General features: G+C 37.2%; 2 protein-coding genes across 3 annotated transcripts in view; one reads left to right on the top strand and one right to left on the bottom strand.

The window, feature by feature from the left end:
* Positions 1-21,498, bottom strand: part of LOC140171855 (uncharacterized) — a 384,363-nt gene that overhangs the window by 107,501 nt on the left and 255,364 nt on the right. The gene's annotated exons all lie outside the window — the stretch shown is intronic.
* LOC140172019 (uncharacterized) overlaps positions 1-21,498 on the top strand; it is a 57,129-nt gene that overhangs the window by 27,813 nt on the left and 7,818 nt on the right. The window contains exons 10-13 of the mRNA XM_072195367.1: positions 684-790; positions 2,432-2,517; positions 20,278-20,344; positions 20,731-20,810. Of these exons, the coding sequence (XP_072051468.1) occupies positions 684-790; positions 2,432-2,517; positions 20,278-20,344; positions 20,731-20,810 (340 nt within the window). The remainder of the gene's footprint in view (positions 1-683; positions 791-2,431; positions 2,518-20,277; positions 20,345-20,730; positions 20,811-21,498) is intronic.

The raw sequence follows: 21,498 nt of genomic DNA, 5'->3' as shown, positions 1-21,498 counted from the left end.
AAGTCAATTAAAAGTCTTTTTAGAGGGGGGATGATTGCATGAGTATGACAAAGCAATGAAAGTGTGACCCTTATACTTAATTTTCTTGATATATTCACAAAAAATATCATTCTAATAAATAAACAAGCCAGCAGGTTTGCTTCAACTTGAATCATTCTGATCTATAGATGAGTTGAACACAGCGTTTAAAAGCAAACATTAGCAGCTGGTTTGTTGATATGCTAGCACTTGAGGGAACAGCATATGACCACTTCACTGTTCAATTTCTTTATTGCCCATATTTGCTCTGGCGTTATTATTATAACGCCTTTATTATTATGATGATGATGTAAATGATGCTGCTACTGACTGTGAGTGACCTAATTGTGTTTATTAAAGTCATCTAAAGAGATGCTTAATAATTACCATATTTTCAGAGGGTCACAGTTTTACAACTCGATTGCCAAGATGACTTTGCTGTGATTTACCTAACACTTTTACTCTTTTATTCTTTGCTAAAAGAACATTTGAAAGGGGTAAGATGCAATTTTAAGAAGTTCACAGGGTGCTATTAAACGAGGAAGGGGTAAGTCAAATACAGAATGTTTTTTATCCATTGGAACTAAAATTAGCATGAAGTGATGTGTGTAGTTGTTAAATTCAATCAGAGTAGTAATTTACACAACACTTACAAATCATTGCAGATTTCGATCAGGAGAAGAAATCACTGATGGCGTGGATGCCTCAAAGGCATGTACTGTTCCTTTCCTGTACCCCAGCAAGTGGAAACCCCTTAAGCGTGATCTAGAAGGTTAGAATACATGTGTGTTTAACACACATTGTGAGAGATTGAATATTACATGTGTACATGCACTTTGATATTAAATATAATATTGATAGAGAAGGGCAAGTTAAATTTGATTCTCAGGGGGGCATGGGAGTTTGGGAATGTTTTTTCTTTATGTCTGCCGAAGGCAGCGAAAATATTTTTCCCTGCCGAAGGCGGCAAAATTGTTTCCTTAAATTGTTAAGTTTACCTTTATTCAGAATTGCAGGTGGGGGATTTTTTTTTACTCATCAGTGAGGCAAAATATTTTTTCTGTCTCACTATTGGGCAAAAAGGTTTTTTCGGAAATCATATGGTGCACCCCTTTTAGTATACACAAAAATACTGTATTATTGAATCAAGAAATTCAGAAATTAGAAGTTAAAAAGTTTGACAGACTCTGACTCATGGTCGCAAGGTTACAGGTTCAAATCCTGTGCACCTACACCTGATACCAGAAAAAGTTGTGGAACTGTAATTTTGTTTCAAATAAAAACTTTTTAAAGATTTCAACATATTTGGCATATTGTTTGTTACAATACCGGGATCTATATGCAGGGCCTCCTAAGAGATCAGTGTCTTGACGTTAAAGGAGTTCCCCTGGGTAAAGAAAGTTCAAATAGATAAATATATTATGTAACCAAAAATAGAACCATGTCCAGTGTTTAAATTAAGGACCATATTCCAGTTGAAATCCATATGGAAGACATGACCTTAATCTAAGGAGTTTAAATTTCAAATGGAGTTAACCATTCAGGTAACCCCATTTGAAATTCCCACCCCCTGCGTGGCAGATTAAGGTCATGTCTGCCATAGGGGCTGTATGGATTTCAACTGGAACAACCCAATAAGATGGAAACAGTACTTAAATTTAAATTTACATGGTTTTGTTGATTTTGAAGTAATTCATAGTTATTGAACTTTCACAAGTCAAGTAATTATTAATTTTAACAATAGATTCATTGTGCATTGCAAATGTGACCGTCCACGTCGAAACGCTCGTAAAGTCGGCCCCTGGTCAATTTTGTTTTCTTCCGTGTTTAGAAAATATATATCTTTAGCTTTACAAGGATATATCATTTGACTTCAAACAATATCCAGAAGCGGAGTTATGGCTTGGTAAACTTTGCTCCTTCAGTAAAAGGGTACAATATTTTGGTGCTACAATATTTCTCTTTTTCACTTCAAATCATCCCCAAGTCAACGAGGTTCAGGAATGTCCTCTCATTGTTGATTGTTAGTTAAATACCACTTGAACAGGATTTGGCCAAAGCAAACAAAGACTACAGCTATTTACTAACTCTATACATTATAAGTATAAGCTTATTATCCTCTTCAACAATAGGATTAAAGATTGGCGTTTGACTGACACTAAAATGAGAAACATGTAGGACAAACATTAGGTAAATATGAATACAACCTTTATGCTCATTTTGCCCTGTAACTCGAAATACAATTTGCCGACTTTACGAGCGGTTTGATGGATGGTCACAAATATGCAACAAAAAAAATATTACAGTGTATTGTACTTGAAACAACATAGCAGGTATCATCTTCCTTATTTTGGATAAATAAATTAGTGTTATTTGTTTTTAATTGTGTGGTTGTTTGTATTTAAATTTATAGAACACATCAAACAGCTTGACGAAAAGCATGCCTGGGGGGTTGCGCTTGCAGCTGCAAGCCAGCTGGACCCGTCTCTGGCGGATAAGGTAGGAGAGAAACTGAATTCAATGCAATTTGAGTAATGAGATACTGTAAAACCTCTTCAACAACTCTTCCTATACCTGTACAGGAGCCAACCGTTGTTAATCCGTGATGAATCCACAGTTCAGTAGCGTATACGCGAACGCAAGGTTACGCGTTACGCACGAGCGCGTAAAATTCGTCATGCCTGGAACATGTGCGTAAACATGAATGTGGTAGCAGCTAAATATTACCGCTTTATTCTTTAGTTTTATTGCTGATATCAACAGAGAAATACTGCAATCTTTTTGTAAGGTTGAGTGGCAATGACAAACGGACATTCCGAATGAAAGAATCATGTGAATTAGACATCTTTAGCTTGTTTCGTTGTTGAAAGGGATTAAATCATGTTTCACCGTTGTTCATTGATTAACAACTCGCGTCCGGCGCGTCTGCGTGGTTTACTTCACTCGGGCAGCGCGAAGTAAACCACTCAGACGACGCGGACGCATCGATGTTAATCGGTGATGAACAACGGCGAATCATGATTGAATCCCTAAATCTACAAGCATATAGAGTGTTTTTGATGAAAGCTAAATTAATCCAGGCGCCCTCCATAAACAATATTATAACATTATGGAGTTTGAGCAAATAAATTACCGATACAAGCGTATACAAACACGTATCATTATGAGACCAATCTATTGTATTGTCATATTTACGGCATATTTACAACTGTTTCGTATTAATTTAGCTTTCATCAAAAACACAATATATGTAGACTAGGTTTTATGGTATATCAAAATATTAAATCTGTAAAGTCATTCTTTATGAAATGGTGTTACATGACAGTAGTCAGTGACTAGAGATATTACATGGGAGATACAAGGATATGTCTTTATCTACTCATTTTTAAGACAGCCTTCTGTGCTATAAATATTATGGTTTCTAGATAAATTGCCAACTTCCAATTGTTTTTGAATTTCTTTTGTGGCTAATGTGCAATAAATATGTGTAACCATGGGGTGTAACATTGGGGTGGGTTCTCAAAAAGGACTGCCAAAAATCGCTTGCCACCCCCTTTTGATGTGCCAAAAAATCTTTGCCCCTGCCCACCTCTTTATGCATGCCAGATATTGGGGAACCAATATTTAACAGGGAGCCTGATGATAAGACCCTGATCAACATTGTTACGGGGGGAAGGGGGATCGATTTTAGTTCATGGACCTAAACTGTCCCAAGACTAAATTCTATGATTGTAGCTGCAAGTAATATTATTTACTGGATATCTGATGAAGACATCTGCAACTGGTATACGCAACAATCACAAATCACTGAAAGAACAAAACTCATATAACTGCCTTGCATTCTTATTTTAATGAACAAGTATAATTAACTAGGCTAACCCACACAGGCATTGCATATAAATGTGATAATGATTAGATGTGATCATGTCTGAAGCATCATTCACACCAATATGTAGAGAAAGGCGCTATAACTGATAATAGCGATATTAGCGCTCTTTTTATACTAGACGCAATTAAGCTATTTTGTCATTCGTTTCTACACATAATTGCGATAATAGCACTGCTATTATCAAAAAGTGCTAATTTCGCTATTATCAGTGTATTTTTTAGACTTAGAAGAAAATCAGTTTGGTGAAAATGGCTCTTAGACAAAATTGCGCAATTATGCAATTTTCACTTTACCCCACCACTCAAGTGATGATAGCGCTATTTAAGCTATTTTCAAAATGGCCTTTAGACAAAATTGCGCAATTATGCAATTTTCACTTTACCCCACCACTCAAGTGATAATAGCGCTATTTCGCTATTGTCAAAAATGGCCTTTAGACAAAATTGCGCAATTTTGCAATTTTCACTTTACCCCACCACTCAAGTGATAATAGCGCTATTTCGCTATTTTCAAAAATGGCCTTTAGACAAAATTGCCCAATTTTGCAATTTTCACTTTACCCCACCACTAAAGTGATAATAGCGCTATTTCGCTATTTTCAAAAATGGCCTTTAGACAAAATTAGCAATTATGCAATTTTCACTTTACCCCACCACTCAAGTGATAATAGCGCTATTACGCTATTTTCAAAAATGGCCTTTAGACAAAATTGCTAATTATGCAATTTTCACTTTACCCCACCACTCAAGTGATAATAGCTATTTAAGCTATTTTCAAAATAGCCTTTAGACAAAATTGCCCAATTTTGCAATTTTCACTTTACCCCACCACACAAGTGATAATAGCGCTATTTCGCTATTTTCAAAAATGGCCTTTAGACAAAATTGCGCAATTTTGCAATTTTCACTTTACCCCACCACTCAAGTGATGATAGCGCTATTTCGCTATTTTCAAAAATGGCCTTTAGACAAAATTGCGCAATTTTGCAATTTTCACTTTACCCCACCACACAAGTGATAATAGCGCTATTCGCTATTTTCAAAAATGGCCTTTAAACAAAATTGCGCAATTTTGCAATTTTCACTTTACCCCACCACTCAAGTGATGATAGCGCTATTTAAGCTATTTTCAAAAATGGCCTTTAGACAAAATTAGCAATTATGCAATTTTCACTTTACCCCACCACTCAAGTGATGATAGCGCTATTTAAGCTATTTTCAAAATGGCCTTTAGACAAAATTGCTAATTATGCAATTTTCACTTTACCCCACCACTCAAGTGATAATAGCGCTATTTCGCTATTGTCAAAATGGCCTTTAGACAAAATTGCGCAATTTTCACTTTACCCCACCACTCAAGTGATAATAGCGCTATTCGCTATTTTCAAAAATGGCCTTTAGACAAAATTAGCAATTTTGCAATTTTCACTTTACCCACCACTAAAGTGATAATAGCGCTATTTAAGCTATTTTCAAAAATGGCCTTTAGACAAAATTAGCAATTATGCAATTTTCACTTTACCCCACCACTCAAGTGATAATAGCGCTATTACGCTATTTTCAAAATGGCCTTTAGACAAAATTGCAATTATGCAATTTTCACTTTACCCACCACTCAAGTGATAATAGCGCTATTTCGCTATTTTCAAAAATGGCCTTTAGACAAAATTGCCCAATTTTGCAATTTTCACTTTACCCCACCACACAAGTGATAATAGCGCTATATCCCTACTTTCAAAAATGGCCTTTAGACAAAATTGCGCAATTTTGCAATTTTCACTATACCCCACCACTCAAGTGATAATAGCGCTATTTCGCTATTTTCAAAAATGGCCTTTAGACAAAATTGCGCAATTATGCAATTTTCACTTTACCCCACCACTCAAGTGATGATAGCGCTATTTCCCTAATTGGCCTTTAGACAAAATTGCACAATTATGCAATTTTCACTTTACCCCACCACTCAAGTTATAATAGCGCTATTTCCCTATTTTCAAAAATGGCCTTTAGACAAAATTGCGCAATTTTCACTTTACCCCACCACTCAAGTGATGATAGCGCTATTTCGCTATTTTCAAAAATGGCCTTTAGACAAAATTGCGCAATTATGCAATTTTCACTTTACCCCACCACTCAAGTGATAATAGCGCTATTTCGCTATTGTCAAAATGGCCTTTAGACAAAATTGCATAATTTTCACTTTACCCCACCACTCAAGTGATAATAGCGCTATTTCGCTATTTTCAAAAATGGCCTTTAGACAAAATTGCCCAATTTTGCAATTTTCACTTTACCCCACCACTAAAGTGATAATAGCGCTATTTAAGCTATTTTCAAAAATGGCCTTTAGACAAAATTGCGCAATTATGCAATTTTCACTTTACCCCACCACTCAAGTGATAATAGCGCTATTATTTTAGTAGACTTGTTAAGGGGTGAAAATAGGGTAAACGCTGCATTTTTTAGAACAAAGGTCCCACTTGGTATGGATGTTCCTTGGGGTAAGAGGAAAATATTCATCCAAAGAGACACTCTGTATCTATGCATAAAACCCCCTAATTAGCATAAATTATGCTAATTAGTACCCAAAATATGGTATTCTCTACCTTTTGGACCATTTCACCTATAGACATGTGTAAACATTTGAAATTGGCTTAATTTAGGGTAAGAAATTCATTTTTGGGATTGTTTTGGGAATCCGTAGCCATTTTGACTCTCAAATCCAAGATGGCCGCTGTCCGCCATCTTTAAAATTGGGGTTTTTACAACTTTTGAACCATTTGAGCTACAAACTTAAGTGACATATCAATTTGTACTAATTTTGGCTGGGAAACTCACTTCTGGTACTGTTTATGTGATGGGAGGTAATTTGAAAAAGGTACAAGGGTTTTTAAATGTGAATTCCATGGTACCAAACTTATGTTTTAATATACCTTAATTTTTAGCACCATTGGGGACACACTTTATAATGCATGTTTGGTTTTTTGAATTTTCAGTCCACTCTATTGATAGTAGCAAGCGTTATTTGATTTAATATGACCAGTGTGGATACATAATGACTGGAATTTGTTTTAATTCTCAGTTGGTCAGAGATGAACCAATTAAGGATCCAGCATCATCTGTAAAATTATGTGGGCAACCTAAAAAATAGAAGCTTGTTACACAGAACTGCTGAAATATATATCGGATATCTGTGAGTATGACATTTGCCCAGCTTTGTACTAATAGATGATATTCCTGAATGTGGTGGTGGTGCGAGCCCGAGCAATGCAGTAGTAGATAGAGCCAAGGAAAACTAAGCATACCGTATGACATAAAAAAAAAAAACTACAGAAGCGCTGTCAACCAACAGAAGGTGAATCGGGCAAGCAATGAGAAAGGCTGAGAGGACTACATGTACATACCAAAACAGCCCGGTGAAAACAAGCTGAATGAGCTTCCTTCATTATATAATGCCCTAATCCGATCAACAGAAAGGACATCAAAGGTCGAGAGCAGGACATTCAACTCCATCAATTCATCATCAGATCCCTCCTGATGAAGATGTGTGTTGTACACATCGAAATATTGAGGTAAATATCTGAATATAATTTGTGTTGAATGACAGTTTAAATCTACTTTGCTTGTTTATCTACCAACCAAATGAGCATACACGGTGATATCAGGCGAATGAGCTCTGGTATGGTTTGTGACTTTGCTTGTTTATCTACAAACCAAATGAGCATACACAGTGATATCAGCCGAATGAGCTCTGGTATGGTTTGTGAATCCCAAGGGACAACAACTGCAAATAAGGACTCTTCTGAAACAAGATGTTTCTATTGTTGGGAGTCTGGAGACAAGAAGAACTTTAGAAAATCTTCTTATTTGGCACAAGCAGTCAAGATTCTGTGAAGGGATATTCTTGATTAAAAAAAACAGATGTTTTCAGACTCTTTCTCAAATTCCTCAGAAGCAGACTTTGTGGTTCCAACATTGAAATCTTTCCTACATAGGCTGTTAGATGGAACTTGCATCGATGTCGCTATACGTCCTGCTTCTTCACAGTAGATTGTGTTATCACTGGCACAAACCAATATGTACACCTCCGTATGCAAAAAATCATCGAATCCCAGAGTGTGCCACGTCATCTGCGTCAACGACAGGCTCCATTATCTCTTATAATGGTTATGAAGGTGCATATGAAAACGGTTATAAAGGAGAATCTTGTTGACATGATGGCAGAACGAAGACTTAAACCAGAAGTCTGCTTCAGGATGGGAAAGGCTTGACCCCACTCTTTCAAGGGTTGACGAGCGGCAGCAAATGGCAAGTCAGGAGCAAGGCCTGTAGCAGTAGTTTGCCTCAACTCAACATATTGGGTATAGGTTTTCTTCATCAGAATGAACAGCTGTGCCTGATACTTGGTGCACATATCTAGTCCTGCAGATGTGAGATGCACTAAGGAAGGACTATGCTCTCCCACTGTTTATTCATAGGTGTGGTTCCCCCACTGCCCTCCAACCTGTCACCTAAAACTTACCACAACATCTTTTAAAGTGTGCATGGCCTCAAACAAGACTTAACTTCATTTTCAGTGATGTCTGTATCTGAAAACTTCCACTGCAAACGCTTTGCAAGTATGTACAGTAGCTGATCAGCTACCACAACGAGTGTCTGTCCTAGATTGAGGTACTCATACAGTGAAGCATATTGTAATAGGACTGTTTGCTGACTCTGTCAGCAGTGGGAGCATAGAGGGCTTTGAAATGAATAAGGGGGACCTGGATGAACGCTCTGCGTGGTAGGGAGCCCAAGAACCCCAGTCGTCACTAGTTAGCTGCGCTTCCAAGTGATCATCTACATAATTCAACCACTGATAGCCATCTTGGAGGACCTGCTGCAGTGATCTGGATGCAGGTATTGGATGGCTGTTAATGTCATGCAGTGATGGAACATGAAAAATGTCATCCTTAAGCAAAGATACATCCACTGGGAGTGATCGCAGTCTTTTGGTACATGCTGATGCCAGTCCAAAGAAAAACAGACTGAAATGACGCAGTTGTTGATGAGGGATTATAATCAATGTTGTCACTTCCGCCAGTCGTGAAGACTCCTTTGGTGGCTTCAAGAACTACAACACCTTCCCATTTCCAATGAGTAATGAGTTGGCAATATCAATGCTCAGCCTCATTCTGTCGGCATGCCAACAAGACTCTCCTTTATAACCGTCATCATAATATACCTTTATTACCATCATAAGGGATAATGTGGCATCTATTTCACGCAGATAGTGTGGCACACTCTGGGCATTTGCTGATCTTTTGTAGTTTAAGCCAGTGATAACACAAGCTTATCTGAAGCAGGATATAGGCCTATATTGACATCGATGCAAGGGCCATCTAACAACATAATAGTAAAGATCTCAATGTTGGAACAACAGAGTCTGCTTCTGAGGTATTTGAGAAAGAGCCTGAAAACATCTGCTTGACTGAGATCTTCATGAAACACCAGATCCCAACAACCAGATGACCTTTGTATTTCCTTGATGTCAGGGATCAAATTGACCATATCCTGTCGAAGAGGAATTTACCCGTGATCAAAGCAGTGCCAGATGATCAGGTTCAAGTTTCTTGAAACCTTAGGCTTTTATAATTTCAGCATTGTGGGTTTCACGAACTATATCTGCCTTTCTTTAAAGACTGCTAAAGGTATGCAATGTTGGATTCATAAACCATGCCACAGCTCATTCACCTTGTTTTCACCGGGCTTTTTCGGTATGTACTCCTCTCAGCCTTCATCAGCTTTGTCTGACCCACCTTCTGTTGGTTGACAGCGCCTCTGCAATGGCTCTACTACTACACTACTCGCACCACCGCCACAACCAGAGATACCATCTACTACTACAAAGCTTGGCAAATCGCCATACTCACTGAGATTTGAGATATTTTTCTGCCGTTGTGTGTAACACGCTTCTATTTTTTTTAGGTTGGCCACATAAGTTTACCGATGCGGGATCTGTAATTGGCTCATCTCTGACAAACTGACAAATAAAACTAAAATTTCAGTCTCATGTATCCATACTGATCATTTTAAATCATAACGCTTGTTGCTATCAATAGAATGACTTGAAAATAATAGTAAAACTGTGTAAAAATATGCATTATAAAGTGTGTCCTCAAAGGTGCTTAAGATTAAGGTATACATATTCATAAGTAAGTTTGATGTTCATCCTTCTACCATATAGCCACACGGTTGTTTGATGACAGGTAAAACTGAGTCATTTTTAAGAAAAGTTAAACAATGATGGCGCTATTTATCCAAAATCTTATTTGCGTCTTTACAAGGGATAGACATTTGTAAAATGGTGTTATAACATCAGCAAACAGACTAACAAGTGACAAGGGAATTTTCAAAAAACTTTTTACCATGAAATGTAAGGTATAAGTCTTATTATTTGGCTAATTTAAATTAAAAATAATATGTAAATAGCGCCCTCAATTTGCACAAAAATCTACAGTTTATAGAATTAAAATTACCACAAAAAATCAGAAAAAGATGAATAATTTGATATAGAAACGAAAATCTATGTTAAAAATTCCTCCAAAATATATGTGTATACACATTTTATTAGTGTGATAGCTGTTGGTATTATTCAGGTCTAGAATGGAACATTATAATAATGTTTTGTTGGAAAAAGATAATAAATGATCACATCAAACAACCGTGGCCAATGACAGGTACCTCGGAATTCACATTTAAAAACCCTGGTACCCTTTTCAAAATACCTCGTATCACATAAACAGTGCCAGAAATGAGTTTTCCAACCCTAAATTAGTACAAATTGATATGTCACACAAGTGTGTAGCTCAAATGGTTCAAAAGTTGTAAAAACGCCTATTTTAAAGATGGCGGCCAGCAGCCATCTTGAATTTGAGGGTCAAAATGGTCACGGATTCCCAAAACACCCCCAAAAATGAATTCCTCACCCTAAAGTAAACCAAATTCAACTATTTATAGTTTTTTTTAGGTGAAATGGCCCAAAAGTTAGAAAATACCTTATTTTGGGTACTAATTAGCATAATTTATGCTAATTAGGGGGTTTTATGCATAGAGACAGAGTGTCTCTTTGGATGAATCTTTTTCTCTTGCCCCAAGGAACATCCATGCCAAGTGGGACCTTTGTTCTCAAAAATGCAGTGTTCAACCTCTTAGCAAGTCTACTAATTACGCTATTTTCAAAAATGGCCTTTAGACAAAATTGTGCAATTATGCAATTTTCACTTTACCCCACCACTCAAGTGATAATAGCGCTATTTCGCTATTTTCAAAAATGGCCTTTAGACAAAATTGCCCAATTTTGCAATTTTCACTTTACCCCACCACACAAGTGATAATAGCGCTATTTCGCTATTTTCAAAAATGGCCTTTAGACAAAATTGCTAATTTTGCAATTTTCACTTTACCCCACCACTCAAGTGATGATAGCGCTATTTAAGCTATTTTCAAAATGGCCTTTAGACAAAATTAGCAATTATGCAATTTTCACTTTACCCCACCACTCAAGTGATGATAGCGCTATTTCGCTATTTTCAAAATGGCCTTTAGACAAAATTGCACAATTATGCAATTTTCACTTTACCCCACCACTCAAGTTATAATAGCGCTATTTCCCTATTTTCAAAAATGGCCTTTAGACAAAATTGCGCAATTTTCACTTTACCCCACCACTCAAGTGATAATAGCGCTATTTCGCTATTTTCAAAAATGGCCTTTAGACAAAATTAGCGCCAATTTTGCAATTTTCACTTTACCCCACCACTAAAGTGATAATAGCGCTATTTCGCTATTTTCAAAAATGGCCTTTAGACAAAATCGCGCAATTATGCAATTTTCACTTTACCCCACCACTCAAGTGATAATAGCGCTATTACGCTATTTTCAAAATGGCCTTTAGACAAAATTAGCGCAATTTTGCAATTTTCACTTTACCCCACCACACAAGTGATAATAGCGCTATTTCGCTATTTTCAAAATGGCCTTTAGACAAAATTGCGCAATTTTGCAATTTTCACTTTACCCCACCACTCAAGTGATAATAGCGCTATTTCGCTATTTTCAAAAATGGCCTTTAGACAAAATTGCGCAATTATGCAATTTTCACTTTACCCCACCACTCAAGTGATGATAGCGCTATTTCGCTATTTTCAAAAATGGCCTTTAGACAAAATTGCACAATTATGCAATTTTCACTTTACCCCACCACTCAAGTTATAATAGCGCTATTTCCCTATTTTCAAAAATGGCCTTTAGACAAAATTGCGCAATTTTCACTTTACCCCACCACTCAAGTGATAATAGCGCTATTACGCTATTTTCAAAAATGGCCTTTAGACAAAATTGCGCAATTTTGCAATTTTCACTTTACCCCACCACTAAAGTGATAATAGCGCTATTTCGCTATTTTCAAAATGGCCTTTAGACAAAATTAGCAATTATGCAATTTTCACTTTACCCCACCACTCAAGTGATAATAGCGCTATTACGCTATTTTCAAAAATGGCCTTTAGACAAAATTGCGCAATTTTGCAATTTTCACTTTACCCCACCACACAAGTGATAATAGCGCTATTTCGCTATTTTCAAAAATGGCCTTTAGACAAAATTGCTCAATTTTGCAATTTTCACTTTACCCCACCACTCAAGTGATAATAGCGCTATTTCGCTATTTTCAAAAATGGCCTTTAGACAAAATTAGCAATTATGCAATTTTCACTTTACCCACCACTCAAGTGATGATAGCGCTATTTAAGCTATTTTCAAAATGGCCTTTAGACAAAATTAGCAATTATGCAATTTTCACTTTACCCCACCACTCAAGTTATAATAGCGCTATTTCGCTATTTTCAAAAATGGCCTTTAGACAAAATTGCGCAATTTTGCAATTTTCACTTTACCCCACCACTCAAGTGATAATAGCGCTATTTCGCTATTTTCAAAAATGGCCTTTAGACCAAAATTCCGCAATTTTACAACTTCCACTTTACCCCACCACTAAAGTGATAATAGCGCTATTTCGCTATTTTCAAAATGGCCTTTAGACAAAATTGCGCAATTTTGCAATTTTCACTTTACATCACCACTCAAGTGATAATAGCGCTATTTCGCTATTTTCAAAATGTCCTTTAGACAAAATTGCGCAATTTTGCAATTTTCACTTTACCCCACCACTCAAGTGATAATAGCGCTATTTCGCTATTTTCAAAATGGCCTTTAGACAAAATTAGCAATTTTGCAATTTTCACTTTACCCCACCACTCAAGTGATAATAACGCTATTTCGCTATTTTCAAAAATGGCCTTTAGACAAAATTGCGCAATTATGCAATTTTCACTTTACCCCACCACGCAAGTGATAATAGCGCTATTTCGCTATTTTCAAAAATGGCCTTTAGACAAAATTGCGCAATTTTGAATTTTTCACATTACCGCACCACTCAAGTGATAATAGCGCTATTCCGCTATTTTCAAAAGTCGAAAATGCGTATCTGTCTGACCTAACACGTAGCGGAATCGAAATGCGTAAACATTAGGCGTAACAGTTCTGCACCCTTGCGATGGTCCAGAATTTCGAATCGGCAATAAAAATATCCGATCTTTCCGATCAAAAACACAAAGTTACAAGTTTAAACATACTATTGTATTGACAAAATACAATATTGCCAAACAATATAGAATAGAACTTTCCACGTTAAGTTGTCACATTATTGCAGGAAATACGGTTACCAAACATTGGGAAAGTTCGCAATGCAATTCCCATTCGAGCGTGTGGGAAACTGAAAGTGCATTATAATAAGACAGGCTATCTTTTGATTCGCGTGATAGACACTTGTAAGGGTAACAGTAAGGAATGTGTGTTATTAACTGCAATGTCAATGAAAACAAACGAAGTTACCTGCTTTGAATACATTAGGCTTCCGTTACATTCTTGTATGTTTTTGTTTGTTTACTCATCGTGGAGCTGCATGTGAAAGGTTCCGATTATCATGATTGTTTGTTTACGATCATGTGATGAATCATGTGATTAAACGGGACTGTCACCATTTTGTAGAGTGGGGGCGCTATGTTTATTTAATAATAACAGAAGATGCTGGACATGACATGTGTGTTTTGTCGTGTTTTATAGTTTATGTTGTAGTCTTTTTTTCGGATAAGCCGTCGTCGTGGTCTGCAATAATGATGAGGCCGTCGGCGTGGTGGGAGGGCTAAAATTGGTAAATGGCGTTTCAAAAATAGTTGCCCCTATGTTTGGCCCCTTCCATTTTGTTCCATTGCAAAGTCGTTGATGAATATTTACGCAGATTACTTGGTGTGTAGGCCTATTTTTGTCATGTACAAATTTTTTCAATGTGTGTGTGTACAATTTATATGCAATGGAAATAAACTATATTGCCTTTTGGTTTGGTTTCAGTGTTGAAGGGGCTGTGTAATAATTGTGACAGGGTTCCTCTCCCGGGGGAGTTGCCAAAGGGATGTAAAGAAGTCTATCTTAGTGTCGTCATTTGGTTTTCTACCGTGTTTCTAATTCCTTCCTTCCCCTTGCTGGATATGGTTATGTCGCCCGGGGCCCCCTCCCCTCCGGCACATGCATAAAGTGTTCGCAAATTGTAGCAGTAGGCCCAAATAGTCTTGATCTTGATTTATATTGCAAAGGGGGGTGAAAATGTGCATAGACCTTATTCAGTGTTTCTGTAGGCCTACTGTTTAATCTTGGTGTGTGGATCTCTGGAATGTGGAAATTCTATAATTTGGACGGGTTTCAAAAATTTGGAATAAATTTGTAAGGGGCTGTGCAATATCTATGAGCCCTGGGGAGGGTAAAATTGGGGGGGGCAAGAAATTTTTAGCGACCCAAAAAGGGGGCAAGCAATTTTTGGCAAGCCGAGAGGGCGGGGGCAAGCAATTTTGGCACACATTCATGAAGTGCCTTTTTAATAAAAGCGCTCTAAAAGGCTTAGGAAAACTGTACGGAAACTTTTAAATATGCAAATTGTCCTGCTCGCTGCGCTCGCAACATACATCTAGACCATTTAAGGTTTGCAAATTGGGATCCAAAAAATTTGACATGTTTAAGGGGGGGGGGGGGAAAGAATTTTTGGCGGTCCGAGAGGGGGGGCAAGCGATTTTGGGGGCCGGAGGGGGCTCAAAATTATTGCACAGCCGCTAACGTTGGGTTCAGTGTAGAGGTCATAAAGTTCATTCATCATGAACTTCAGCATCTCTACCGGGCACTATTTACACAAACAACACGGAGGTAATTTCTTACCATTTTATTAAGATTTTGACAGCGCTCTTTGTCGAAATGCAAGAATTCTGACAGTTCCATGTTTCTGACGCAGCTTGTCAAAAACTTGGAACTGTCAGAATTCCAGGATTACAGACAGTGGGCGCTGTCGTAATTCTAGAATTCTGACAATTCCAAGTTTTTGACAGGCTGCGTGAGAAACTAGAACTGTTGGAATGCCAAGATTGAACATTGCAAGTTTTGGACAGGATTTTGCTTATTGGTTATTTTGTGTGCCCCTTGTTTTATATACTTTGATGATTTTTTAGCATTACTTTGGTGGTTGTTTGACATTGGGTGGTATATTTAGGGGCTGTTTTTTATTTTGATGTATAGCCTTATGACTCAAAGGAGTTATTATTATGGTTCACAGAACGAATTTTAGTCGAATAAACGTGTATTATTTCCGGGGGCACTCAACTTTGGAAGTGACGGTATGTGCCTGTCAATAGGCCCCCTCTTTTGAAGTCGTCTATAACCGATGACCCCCTTTTTTAAAAAGTCATACCCGATGACCCCCCCTTTTTTTTAGTTGCGGTTACGCAATGAATTCCTGTCTTTCTAGATTTTCTAAAATAGCATCATCAAAATGCCACAAAATAATGGCGAAACTTTCCAATTTTGCTGCATTTTTTCAAAATTATCTGAAACTTTCAAAATGTTGCACCAATTTTTCAAAATTTCTACCCGATGACCCCTTTTTGAAGTCTTATACTGAATGACCCCTTTTTCAAAATATTATACCCCATGACCCACTGTTTCATTTTGTTTGTAGCCAATGACCCCTTTTTTAAATGACGCTTTCTACCCGATAGGCTCCTACTTATGACGCCTTGGCCGGCACATACCGTCACTTATAAAGTTGAGTGCCCCGAATTTTTTTTTGCCGTACTCCAAATTTTTATTATGATTTACAATGCAAATCTGTCGACGCGACTTTGGCTTCCATGGAGCAGATCGTGTTACATGAATAAGAAGAGGCGTCAATGAGAAGTTAAAGTAGTTGAAAGATACAGAAAGGAAACGACATCGTTACAGTTATTGCATCATAAAATTTTATTTCTCGGAAGTGGAAAAGTGTTACAAAGAGATTGTTTTAAACATTTGAATACACATTATTGCCATTGTTTATGAAATGAACACAAGCTTTTTGATGCGGTATGTATAAATTTAAAAATAAAATGGCATTGCATTGCGTTGCCATGTGGAGTGTAAATCGGACTAAGCCCGGTCCTGATTCCACATCGCAGCGCGACTGCGCGATGCGATGCTATAAAACTGCAATCTGAACATGTCGCGATTTGTATAGTCGCATCCATTTGCATGAAAAGTGTGATGATCTGTCTGAAGGTAGACTGTTAAACGATATCGCAAGTGTGTGTTATTTCAATATAATTAGGATAAAGAGAGTGGAATATCGAGTGTCGCAAATGTTAATATTAAGGTGGGTGCGACTCTGTCTTAGACTTTAGTACAGGGATCGATCTATACGATGATTATTTTCGCAGGTTGACATTTAAAATACACGTAACCGATGCACCACGCATTTGAATAGCAGAGCGGTACTGCACAGTGCCGCTTGTTACCTGTCCATGATGATGATTATTATGATACTTATAGACGTACATCATCATTCATGAAAATGGCAAATGCACTAATGCTGCCGATATTCGGCTGTTCCATCTTGCGACCTCGCACACGAAGAGGACACTTACCATTGTTATTGCACTCAATGGGAGAAATCACAAAACATGACATAAAAGAAAGGTATTTGGATACAAAACATGCAAAAGTTGTATTTATGACCAGGAAATTGACTTGATTTCCCAGTGAACTAATTTTGCAATAACATACACGCAGCAGCCCAAAAGTTTCGAGAACATGCTGCAAGTGGGACCGAAACGGAACATGCTCCAAGTCATGGATTAAACGGAATAATTACCAAAGACAAGGCAAATGAGTGGTATTTTTGTTTTGAAAAATTGACTTTCAACTGAAAGGCCCTGTACAAAGCATTAGGGATTTTGCAATGTCCCCTTTCAGAACCGTGACAAGTGGGTAAATGCAATAGATGGAAAAACCCGTTCGGCTGCTGCATGTATGTTATTAAGAAAAATAGAAACACATTTTGGCCGTAAATCCCCAGATGTGAAGGAAATGCGTAACCATCAGACCTAACACGTCAGACCTAAGAGTTCACACTTTCTTACTTGCCCTCTTGCGGGGCTCTTCCGCTTTGGTCCCACTTGGAGCACGTTCTCGAAACGTTTCCGCTTGCTGCGTGTATGTTATTAAAGAAATGAGCAGTTCAGTTTCTTTCTTTCCCTGCGGGGCTCTTCCGTTCTGGTCCCACTGGGAGTATGTTCTCGAAACGTTTGGGCTGCTGCGTGTATGCGTAAACGCTGAACAGGAGAATGAAGAGGTAAGGGGAAATTCTCAAAATTTCTCAATAACAGTTCGCACTTAAACTGCATAAACATCAATTTCTTAAGAAAGACCTAACACATCAGACCTAACAGTTCACACTTCCTTACTTGCCCTCTGCGGGCTCTTCCGTTGTGGTCCCACTTGGAGCATGTTCTCGAAACGTTTGGGCTGCTGCGTGCATGTTATTAAAAAAATTAGCAGTTCACAGTTTCTTTCTTGCCCTGCGGGGTTCTTCCGTTCTGGTCCCACTTGGAGCATGTTCTCGAAACGTTTGGGCTGCTGCGTGTATGTTATGAAAAAAATTAGCAGTTCACAGTTTATTTCTTGCTCTGCGGGCCCTTCCGTTCTGGTCCCACTTGGAGCATGTTCCCAAACGTTTGGGCTGCTGGGTGTATGTTATTAAGGAAATTAGAATCTGGAAATTGCAAAATGTAGGGCAAAATTGCGCCGTTTTGTGGAAATAGCGGAATAGCGCAATTATCACTTGAATGAGGAGGTAAAGTGAAAATCTGAAAATTGTGTCATTTAGCGCAAAATTGCGCAATTTTTTTGAAAATAGCGGAATAGCGCAATTATCACTTCAATGAAGAGGTAAAGTGAAAATCTGAAAATTGCGCAATTTAGCGCAAAATTGCGCAATTTTTTGAAAATAGCGGAATAGCGCAATTATCACTTGAATGAAGAGGTAAAGTGAAAATCTGGAAATGTGAAAATTAGCAATTTAGCGCAAAATTGGCGCAATTTTTTGAAAATAGCGAATAGCGCAATTATCACATCAATGAAGAGGTAAAGTGAACATCTGAAAATTGCGCAATTTAGCGCAAAATTGCGTAATTTGGTTGAAAATAGCGGAATAGCGCAATTATCACTTCAATGAAGAGGTAAAGTGAAAATCTGAAAATTGGGCAATTTAGCGCAAAATTGCGCAATTTTGATGAAAATAGCGGAATCTGAAAATTGCGCAATTTAGCGCAAAATTGCGCAATTTTTTGAAAATAGCGGAATAGCGCAATTATCACTTGAATGAAGAGGTAAAGTGAAAATCTGGAAATGTGAAAATTATGCAATTTAGCGCAAAATTATGCGCAATTTTTTTGAAAATAGCGGAATAGCGCAATTATCACATCAATGAAGAGGTAAAGTGAACATCTGAAAATTGCGCAATTTAGCGCCAAAATTGCGTAATTTGGTTGAAAATAGCGGAATAGCGCAATTATCACTTCAATGAAGAGGTAAAGTGAAAATCTGAAAATTGCGCAATTTAGCGCAAAATTGCGCAATTTTGATGAATAATTGCGCTATTTTCATTGAGCATTGTGAAAGATTCATAATTGCAATGTTTAGTTCAAAATTGCGAGTGAACATCTGAAAATTGCGCAATTTAGCGCAAAATTACGTAATTTGGTTGAAAATAGCGGAATAGCGCAATTATCACTTCAATGAAGAGGTAAAGTGAAAATCTGAAAATTGCGCAATTTAGCGCAAAATTGCGCAATTTTGATGAAAATAGCGGAATAGCGCAATTATCACTTGCATTTTGTGAAAGTTTCATAATTGCAATGTTGACTTCATAATTGCGCTAATTTCAAAATGGGGTTGATAATTGCGCTAATTTGAACAAGTTATTATCATAATTGCACTATTTTCATCATAATTGCAACGTTGAGTTCATAATTGCGCTAATTTCAAAATGCAGTTGATAATTGCGCTAATTTCAACAAGTTATTGTCATAATTGCGCTATTTTCATTGAGCATTGTGAAAGATTCATAATTGCAATGTTTAGTTCAAAATTGCGCTAATTTCAAAATGGGGTTGATAATTGCGCTAATTTGGAAAAGTTATTATCATAATTGCGCTATTTTCATGGAGCATTTTGAAAGTTTCATAATTGCAACGCTTAATTCATAATTGCGCTAACTTCAAAAGATGGTTGATAATTGCGCTAATTTCAACAAATTCTTATCATAATTGCGCTAATTTCAAAGCCTCACATTGATAATTGCATATTAGCAGTCAGTGTTGCTATTCTGTGTTAATATCGCTATTGTCAGTTCCAGCGCCTTTATGAATATGTAACACTTGCGCACTGTAAGCCATCTTTGTTTGTTCTCAGGGATTAAGGTTAATTTATTATGATAAATTGGATATTAAAAAGTTCTGAAACTTGAATATAATTTGGATTCAATTTTTGGGCGATTTGCAATGAGTGCTATTTTGTTTCTCTGGTGAGTGCAAAATCGCTCACTACAAATCAAATTTGGGCAAGTGGTGGTAGGTGAGAGTGGTTGCTTGGTTGTCTAACAACTAGGATGTGGTACAAGTGCAGCGAGCAGGGAATTTTGCACATTTGAATGTTTTTCTGTTTTTCTACACCTTATAGGCGTAATATTGAAAGGTGCAAAAAATCTGTGCCAAAATTGTTGTCCTCTTTTTTGATGTGCCGGGAATTCTTTGGCACCCCTCTTTTTTGTCAAGCCAAAAAATGCTTGCCCCTCCCCTAATCATAATTGTTGCACCCTTAAAACAATACAAGCAGGTTTTACAGACCCTTATTTAAATTTCTCTCAAAGAAGGTTTTAGCAGCATTTAGCATGTTCTTTTAATTTATTTCATTTGACAGCAGTCAACTCCTGCACCTGTAGAGGAACCAGAAGATTCGCCACCAGAGGATGCAGGAACACTTGCAAGTAAGACAATGTATTATATAACAGTCAATAGTTCAATGAGCAGAACGGTCTGTGGCAAGCTACATCTTACTATGCTGTTAGGCATCCACATTGATTACCTTAATTTGATATTTAACCTGATTGGTCTATGGAAATTAACATGTCTGTATACTCCAAATTCTGTGGAATATTTCAGCTTTTAGTTCCTGTTTGTTTGTCGGTTCATATCTACATTTTGCGATCTTATGATTTTACATTATAGCAAAACTAAAACCTTTATATGATAGCCAAATTTTCCTCACATGGAATGCAATGTATGATTGAGGCTGACAGTAAGCTATCCAATAGAAATCTTGCAGAATTATTAAAAGCTGTAATTACTTTGATTTCAATATTATATCCAACAGGTCAACCTTCTGACCCAGGCAGCAGACAAAATTCTTCAGAGCAATCAAAACAAGAGCGTGATGAAGAAAAAGAAACCACGGTGAGTCAAAAGTGTAAAAAGTAATATTCTGTAATTATTGAACTCTTTAGTCAAGTTCAGAAGACAAAAGAGTATATATGTGTTCCCTTATTTCTATAACTGATGCATGTAGGATTGGGTTGAATGTATTGATATTATTTGAGATACCAATGACTGGCAAGTTCAAATTGCTATTAACTTTCCCGTTTTTGTTTCTTCATTATGTAACATCATGCATCATTTCTGGAATAAAGTGTAAATGTACTTACGATCACTGCATGGTGTATTTAGAATTTGCTAAATGATAGAGAGTATTATTAGGACTGTGACACTCAATCCCTGTATAAAAAGTGAAGTCACTTCACATCGGCAGTTTGATTGACAGTTGCTAGGCATTTGAGTGCATTTAGCCTGAAATTTGCGTATTTGTACACAAATGCAGCTGTGATGCGCGTACTGCTTCATTAGTGAAATGGACTGATCCCGTATTTAATTGACATACCCTGCATTTGATTGACAGTTAATTGGCAAGCATTTGAGTGCATTTATCAGTCTTAGTCCCAAGTACGGTTCAACAATTGTAATGCAATTTGAAAGTACGGTTACTTGTTTTAAGAAAGAAATAGGCCCTACCCTTTTTCATCAAATTTTATTTTAGTAGAGAAAATATTAGACCCATGTTTACTTATTTTAACTAGTTTCTAGTATA

This window comes from Amphiura filiformis, chromosome 15 (genome assembly GCF_039555335.1).
Source record: "Amphiura filiformis chromosome 15, Afil_fr2py, whole genome shotgun sequence".
NCBI lineage: Eukaryota > Metazoa > Echinodermata > Ophiuroidea > Amphilepidida > Amphiuridae > Amphiura > Amphiura filiformis.
The sequence above is the reverse complement of the archived record's forward strand: the minus strand, read 5'-3'. Positions and strand labels throughout refer to the sequence as shown.